This window comes from Puccinia triticina, chromosome 5A, assembly GCF_026914185.1.
Source record: "Puccinia triticina chromosome 5A, complete sequence".
NCBI classification, from domain to species: Eukaryota; Fungi; Basidiomycota; class Pucciniomycetes; order Pucciniales; family Pucciniaceae; genus Puccinia; species Puccinia triticina.
This window is the reverse complement of record NC_070562.1, coordinates 3,406,230-3,414,563: the sequence shown is the minus strand read 5'-3', so window position 1 is coordinate 3,414,563 and position 8,334 is coordinate 3,406,230. Positions and strand designations below refer to the sequence as shown.

The window sequence follows — 8,334 nt, the reverse complement described above, 5'->3', positions numbered from 1 at the left end:
CTCGCCCCTCCCTCGAAGAACCCCCAAAAAACAACCTCCACCCTGTCTTTCCTCGCCCCCGTCTTCCTTGTCTCTCGCTCCCCGTAGTGTCATTCGGCTCCCTTCGGCTTCCTGTCCTTTTTTGTTTTGTTTCTTCGTTGGGGCGTGTGGCCCGTTCTCTCGTCGCCTGCGGCGGGCCAGGAAGGAGCAACCGGGGGCCTTCCGGCGCCGGCCCGGCGTGTTTTTCTTGGGCTTGTGAGGTCGCTCGACCTGCGTATATACTCGCTTACTTTATCTCTTCGGTCCTGGAACAGCCGGCCCCGGCCTCTCCTTCTTATGTGCCTTCCACCCTCCCTCCCTCCTCTCTGCTTCTCGCCCGGGGGTTCTCCGCTTGTATCCATTATACTCCCGCTGTATCTGCACCCTTGTGTGCCCCCCCTGCCCCTCCGCGTCCCAAATATCATCCCAAAAAAAGTACTATTGGTTGGTCGTGTACCGCACACACACACAGCTTGGGATGTCCCCCGGGCTCCGCAGGTTAGGGACAAGGCCCCCCTCACTGCGGAAGGCCCTGGTACTGCCTCGGGTGGATGCGCCCTCGCGCGACGCGCGACCTGCGAAGCGCGACCCGCGAAGGACCAAACTGAGCTGAGAGATTCCAACGCCTTTCTAATATTGGCCCTGTCCTGGAAGGGCCCTGCGGATGCGCTTTGGACCCACCTCAACCCAACTCCCTCGCTGCTGCGGGCGTCTGGTCTTGGGAAGCAAGCCTCCGGGAGCCCTATGGGCGCGATCACCCCCTTTTGCAGAGCCTAGAATCTTCGTTTGGCTGGGTGGTTTTTCAAACCATCACAGTTTCTTGCACTCCAAGAATCATGCTTGAAAGATTTGCGTGGCGCAAAGCCTTGCTTCTTGCCTGTCATCAGATACAATCTGGGTTATTCCACACAACTCCTTCAAAGATTTTTTTTTTTTTTTTTTTTCAAAGTAAAACAAACCTTGGAGCTTACTGAAGTCAAGTAACATAGAAGATCCGTGCTCACATACATATACATATACTTTTTTTCAACTTACAGTCAGCACTCTGGGCCCTCAATCGCCGGCACAGAGCGGCCATTGAGACCATACAACCCTCTGGATGACCGGTACAGACCGGTCATTGAGGGGATATGTACAACCTCTCAATGACCGGTCTGTGCCGGTCATCAAGGGGACTTGACACTCTCAATGGCCAGTACAGACTGGCCATCAAGAGTATATAACCCTCTTGATGACCGGTCTGTGCCGGTCATAGTGGGGACTTGACACTCCCAATGACCAGGATTGACTGGGCATTGCAATTTGAGGGGACTTGACAATCCCAATGACCGGGATCAACCGGGAATTGAGAGGACTTGTCCCTCTCAATGGCTGGTACTGTACCGTTCATCAAGACGGTTTTATCCTCTCAATGACCGGCACATACCATTCATTGAGAGTGTTGAGTCCTCAAGCTAGCTGCATGTCAAACACACTATGTATTAAATGGGGAGTCTGTGATCTCATTTTTTGATTAATTTCTGCAAATCTGGGTTATAGAGTTGGTAACAGTCTCCAGGTTTATTTGTCTTGTTTAATTTTTCAGGACTGGCTTGTATCAGCACATAAAGAAGAGAAAAAAAATACAAGGCTCAGCGCTTGCATGCTGAGCTGATCTGGAGCAAAAAACAAACAAACAAATTTCATCATGGAATGAGGGAGGTACAAGGGGAAAAGTGAAAAGAGGGGTGAAAAATGCATTCTCCATGCACCAGAAAGGGGAGGTACGGTATAAGTCCCTCCTGCCAAGGGCTGTTGGAGGCTTGCTTTGCAAGTCACACGCCTGCAGCAGCAAGGGACTTTGTTAAGTTCGGCTTTGGACCATCAGACTTGGCTCCCTCTTCCCTCTCTTTAGCCGCTCCACACAGCCCTCAAAATACCTGTATTTTGGGGAATTTGGAGCACTTTGCAGCCGGGCCAATGCGCTACACTGCTGCAATGTATCTGTAAGGACTTGGATGAGTCCTTCACTGGTACGTCTCAAGGGCTTGGAGGACGGTGTGGTGATCAATTCCGGAACTTGTGTCAAATTGTCCACGGAGCAATCAGTGCGGCGCACAGGCGGTGCGGAAACAGTGCGGAAACGGTGCGGAGCGGAGCGCACAACTGAAGGCGGCGGCGCGCGGAGCTTGACGGCAGAACTGGACTCAGACTAAGCAGGCCAGCGCGGACTGGAATATAGCAGAGGTGGTGATTGGGGGAAGCCGTGGCAGGCAGAAGGGCGGCGTGTGGGATCCTGACATCATAGGCTAGACAGGGGCGTGGAAGCTAGAGAGAGGAGTTTGACGGCAGTCAAAGGCAAGCGGCGGAGACGACAGGAGTTGGCATGAGAGCGGAGATTGGCGGATGACGTGCGTGTTTGTATAGCACTTGGCGGATGACAAGTGTGCGTGTGTGAACGGAGTTAGCGGATGGCGTGCATGGGAGGCGGGCGGAGGATATCTTTTAGTTCTCTTCCTTTTCTCTATAAAACCACAGTGGTGGAGGGAGGATTCTGTATCATATTCCACACAGACTCTCTTTTTTTACGGTTTTACTTCACTTTGCAGATTGTTGTGCTTCTTTTGCTTTGCGTACGTTGTGGACTTGCTTCATGTGTTACGGTTATGCTTTGCGGAGTTTTGTGCTTGCTTTTTTCTTGCGGTTGTTGCGGAGTTATATTCTTTATGCGGCAGAGCTTTATTTTACTGTTTACTTTTGCGAAGCTAAATTATTTTACGTGCTTTACTTTATTTATCCCACTCAGAGCCCTACAACACGGCGTAGCTGTGGAGCAGAGTTTCTCCAGATCACCTGACTTTACCTGGGAATCATCTTGGAGCGGCGGGGTCCTGACATTTCTACACAGTGACCACTTTTGTTCATCACAACGGGCACTGAGCCTAGTGTGTCTAGCTCCAACGGGTTGGGTTGTATTTCTAGCGTCAACAGAGAAGATGTCCAATGGTTCTCTGTTAGTCTATCTACAATCACAATACTGAAGAAAGGAATGATGAGAAATACTTACCTAATGTTGGCAGAGAGAGCAGCAAGTTCTCTGCCGAGTTAGGCAAGGAGAGGGACAACTATGTATAGGGCGGAGGGGGGAACCAGGACATGGGTTGTGACATTCTTGTGAAGTCTGGGCAACAGGGGACTTTACAGTATCAGCACTTTTTTAAGACAGTTACTAGCTGCTGCAAATGCATCTAGGGCAGCGGCTTCAGCGTTGCTCTCAGGCTCTCAGGCCAAACACAGGTTTTTGCAGGTAAAAAAGCCTCTGACTCTCTGTGAGACAGAGAGCCTTCGGGGCTCTCGCCTGCTCTCACTGGGAGGCTTTGTTCAGCTTGGGATGTGCAGGGTGATGATGGCTTGCCCAACGGTTTTATACAGCAGCGTTTTAAGGCTTGCTATTGCCAAACTTTGGACGGCTGCGGCTAAACCTTTGCGCAGCTGGAATCGACCGTGCCCGCGGGCCGTGATCGGGGGATCCCGGGGGCATCCTCACCGACCGTGACCGCCCGCCCGGATTCAAGTTCCGATCCGCCACCGCCGCCGCCAGTGGCCGAAACAAGCCGGATAGGTTGGGCCATCACATGAAGTGAGGTTGAGACTCAGTGCACAAGGAGAAGGGCCGGAAAAACAAACCAAGCGGGAACCAACATGTTTGCAGGACTATCCTCGCGGGGTTCATCGAGAGGGACATGGAACGGCACAAGCAGATTGCGGAGGACTTTCGACCGAGCTTGTTGTCAGAAACTGAACCACTACCAGTCATACTCAGCCGCACCCGGCGGCTATCCAGCTCGGACCACGATCCCGAAGTGGCTGAAAGAGCTGGAGAAGAACCAAGCACCCTTGCCATCACCCTTGCCGTCCCAGCCGAGGATCGTCAACAACCGACAGAAGGAGCTCGATGACCAAGCTATCATCTATGAGGCTAACATCAGGGATGACTTCTCAGGCTCACCCAATCGGATCGGAATCAGCATCATTGGTTTATTGATAACCAGGTATGTAGGGACATATACATCCAAGCTGAAACCATCATCTTGCTTATTCTTTCCGTATGACTATGTAGTGGTTTGGTCGCCAATCAGATTCGCCATCATGGAGCTGGTCCAGTATGGTAGGTGTCTCAGGCGCACATAAAGCTCAAAAACGGACTGACGTGTTTACTTCTCATATTTCAGGTCCGATCCAAAGAGTGATTGGCTCGATTTCGAGCTCAAGCTCTGGGACCAATCCACGCGAATGTTTATCTCGATCAGCTTAATCACCCTCTCATTCGTAAAATCGGTCAAGTTCTTGTTCACTTTGAGCCAGTTGAGTATCTTCCTAGATCATCTTCTGTCCATTCGGCACCATTCTTACACAGATTGCCGTCAATTCTAGTACCATCAAGCGGATCACGATCAAGAAGACACATCTCAGCCAACTCAAAAAGCTCGTTTCTGCAAGAAAAAACAAGCCATCCAGCCAGGCGCTGTTGGATTCAGTCCCACTGAACTTCTACTCGATCGGTGCATTAGATCTGATCTATCCGATCAAAAGGATATTCCAATTCTCGATCCTAGACTCGATACCCACCAGTCGTCTGCTCCGACTCTCTCAGCCCCTCGACAGCCAGAGCCAATCATATCACCAACGCTCCCTCTGGCTGAAGTTCTGTGTGTCCGCCGATAGCCGCGATCGCCCCCTGGAAAACACTCAACTCAATTCCTTCGCCCTCCAAATCCCTGCTGCTGGGGTCTGGGGAAACGCCAAGTTCGACTTGGCTCCTTCGGATATCTTGTCCCTTTTGTTAAGTCTACTCCCCTGCAAAACCCGCCCCAATCTCCACTCAATCAATACCAAAAACTCATGCATGACAAAACCCACTCTTTTTGTTTTACCAATAGCGAGGAAAAGATTCGATCAATCGATGATCTGAAGGCTAACAAATCACGTTCAACCCAACCAAAGAAACCAGCGGGGAATCAGCTACACTTGCCGGGAGAAAATGTTGACCAAGATGGACAACTGTACAAGCTTTTCGGGCTCGATCTCCGGCATTCCCTCGGCTTCAATCTCTCGGTCCTCAAAGCCCATCTTTCTTCTTACTATCGACATCTTTCCGCAAAGGTTTCGACCACTAAAGCCACCTGATGTTGCTTATGTCCACCTTGATGAATGATGCAGATTGAGCGACCGACTTCGTAAATAAGATGAGTTTAGCAGACATCCTCTCTGGCTCAAAGTTCTTTCAATAACAATCTTTCTGTTTTGGATTAATGGAATTTGATTCCAAATGTTAGCAATCCTGAGTAATGTTGAACTCATAAATTGAAGTTGAACTTCAGAAGCATGGGACAGGCCGTGGGTACAGGCCTTCACTAAATTCCTTTTGAGATGGTGAAGCCCATCCTCTCAAGTCAGTAAGTGGGAAGTGAAAATTGCCAAGCATATTTGTGGGTCTTGTTAGCTGATAGCCAGAAGGGCAGAGTCTTTCATCATTCCACAAAAGGGTTCCACAACCACTTTTAAGTTATACACTGGTCATCCCAACTAGAGATGACCCTGGCAGACCTGTTGCAGGTACCTGCTATCATGGCTGATGGGTCCTGCCAGCAGGGGTGTGGATGCAGATGCCTGAGATTCTGGGGAAAAGCTGGCTGGTACCTGGGTAATTCAATCCACCTCTGCCCACACCTGCCCACTGCTTTGATTGGAACGCCTGATCCCTTCCAGTTGCCAAGGCTTTACAGCCTTGTAAGCAAGAGAAACCCACCTGGTTGCCAAGGATATACAACCTGTTTGACCAGGAGGGATTCCTTCCAGTTGCCAGGGCTGTATCTTGACAACCATAAGGAAAAAATCCTCCTGGTAGCAGAGATTGAAAATCCTTGTTGACCACGAGGTGATTATCCTGGTCACAAAGGTTATAAAACCTTGGTGACCAAGATGAAATCATCCTGGTTACAGAGGTTAAATAACCTCAGAGTGTGACCAGCAGGTAACCTTCAGGTCACAGAGGTTACCTCAGAGACCAGAAGGAAATCACCTGGTCGCAGAGGTCCTATTGCAACCTGAAGAGCTTCCTTCTGGTTGCAGAGGTCCTATTGCAACCTGAAGAGCTTCCTTCTGGTTGCAGAGGTCATATTGCAACCACAAGGGCTTCCTTCTGGTTGCAAAGGTCCTATTGCAACCAGAAGGGCTTCCTTCTGGTTGTGAAGGTCCTATTGCAACCAGAAGGGCTTCCTTCTGGTCACAGAGGTCCTATTGCAACCAGAAGGGCTTCCTTCTGGTCACAGAGGTCCTATTGCAACCAGAAGGGCTTCCTTCTGGTTGGATCAGAAGTCTCCAGAGGAGCAAGTCTGACTACTATGAGCTCGGAACTGAGTGCAGTATGTATTTCATGTGGGAAGAGAAGAAATGCATGTGGGAAAAGGGGCCTAAAAAGGGGTCTAGGTGTCTGAGGGGCCCTGATGGAAAGAAAATGAACAAAAGGAAATAAGCCCTCTTCTGGGCATGGGGCATAATTCTAACAATGGTTTGATCCATCATCATTGTACATAGAAATGAAAGGTAAATTATGATTGTAATGACAGGGAATTGAACTCATGAAATCATGTACATGAGTCAATTACTAATGGCAACGTTGTAACAGCTAAGCTTCAAAAAGCGCAGCGCAGCGGGTTAGCGCAGCGGTTTTCTGCACCGCTGCGCTGCGCTAAATGGTAGCGGTCAGACCGCTAGCGCTTTCGCTAAACAAAATCCCTAAGAAAAAAATTGTATTTTAGCGCGCTAAAATTAGCGGCCATGTAGCGGCATACCGCTAATAATTAGTGGTAGCGCAGCGCTTTTCCGCTAATTTTAGCGGTAGCGCAGCGGTCAAAAACCGCTATTCTACATACACAGGGGGAAAAAAAACTTAGGGAAATAAAGAGGAAAATATTGAGGATAACAAGAAAAAAGATACCAATTTTTTTGGGGGGGGGGGGGGGTTTATTTAGAGCATGAAGAGAAATCAGTCAAGGGAAAGAAAAGGCTAGCATTTTTGTTTGTTGGTTTGTTTAGGTTTTGGTTTGATTTTGTACCTGTCAAACTTTGGGTTCCTCCTTGCATCGTCAATTACCTTTTGACAATCTGAGAATATTCCTTCAAGTCTGACTTCGTTCCGTAACCACATATGGCTGCTGATACAGCGTTCGATTGTTCGTATTGCCAGTGCGGACCTACCTGGTTCGCAAACTTTGGCTGCTGCGGAGAAAGTCCGCTCGACTGTGGCTGAGCTGGCTGCACATGCTAGATAGTCCCTGGCCAACGACGCCAAGGTTGGGAAATCTTTGCAATGTACCTATGTTTGATTGGAGAAATAAAGAAACAGTTAGAATGTGCAGCAAGTTGGATAAATAAATAAAAAATCAAAATCACCTTCCACCAGCTCAATACACAATCCTTTTTATCCATAGGAAACGCTCCATTAATGTAGCGCTGTATTTCCGTGTTGGCTTCAACAGACTCGGCGTTTTTTGGGTAGAAGTTGAAATCTTCGCCATCAGATTCTGATTCGGACGAGCTAGTTTCTTGAGTTTGTGATTGTGAATCCTTTGGAGATGGGTCCGGCTGAAGCGACTTGAGGTGGGATTCTCGATCTTCAAATATTGATTGGATCAACTGGGTGATCCGTCGGACTTGAGAGTTGAATCGCTTATTAAATAACATCATTCGCCACGCTGGATGAAGAAAGGTGGCAAGGATAACGGCCTCACATTTGAGGGCTAGGTTGACATACTTCTGGGTGATTGTGATCATCGGTTCAAACATAGGCTCCAAGACAGTCAAATTTGCAGCTTCTTTCTTCTTTTTGAGAGAGTCGAGCATCCGCACGTATTCATACAAGACCATCGCAAGCTTGGGCCCATCTCCTTCCATTTGCTTCGTCATGTCCAAAAATTCCTAGGATAAAAAATATAAAGATATGAACCACTGTTATTCTTGACCGCAACAAAGCCCAAAAAAATCATTACCTTGAGGACCTGGTTTAAATCATTGACATCTTTCCATTCGGTCTTTGATAGCTCATACGCCTTGAAATAGTGACCTTCTGCAGCTCGCCCAGTGTGTCGGTCGGACTCGTTATCAAGGAGCTGATTAATGACCTTGCGTGCGTCGTAAGCCCGGCTTCTGCTCTCGTATGCAATATTCCATCTGATCCCATAGCCTGCGATGATACCTGGTCCTTTGTAGTTGAGTTTGTTGGCCCAAAGCCGATACTCGGCTTGCTTTTGCGGCGAGGATGCAATCTGTCGGCAA

At 48.9% G+C, this 8,334-nt stretch overlaps 1 protein-coding gene across 1 annotated transcript; it reads left to right on the top strand.

Moving 5' to 3' along the window:
• Positions 1-3,699: 3,699 nt before the first annotated feature.
• PtA15_5A423 (uncharacterized protein) lies at positions 3,700-5,184 on the top strand (the record flags this gene model as incomplete). Its single annotated transcript, XM_053169183.1, has 5 exons — positions 3,700-4,049; positions 4,118-4,165; positions 4,230-4,361; positions 4,432-4,839; positions 4,938-5,184. The coding sequence occupies 5 exons, from the start codon at positions 3,700-3,702 to the stop codon at positions 5,182-5,184; spliced, it is 1,185 nt and encodes a 394-aa protein (XP_053020405.1).
• Positions 5,185-8,334: the final 3,150 nt, after the last annotated feature.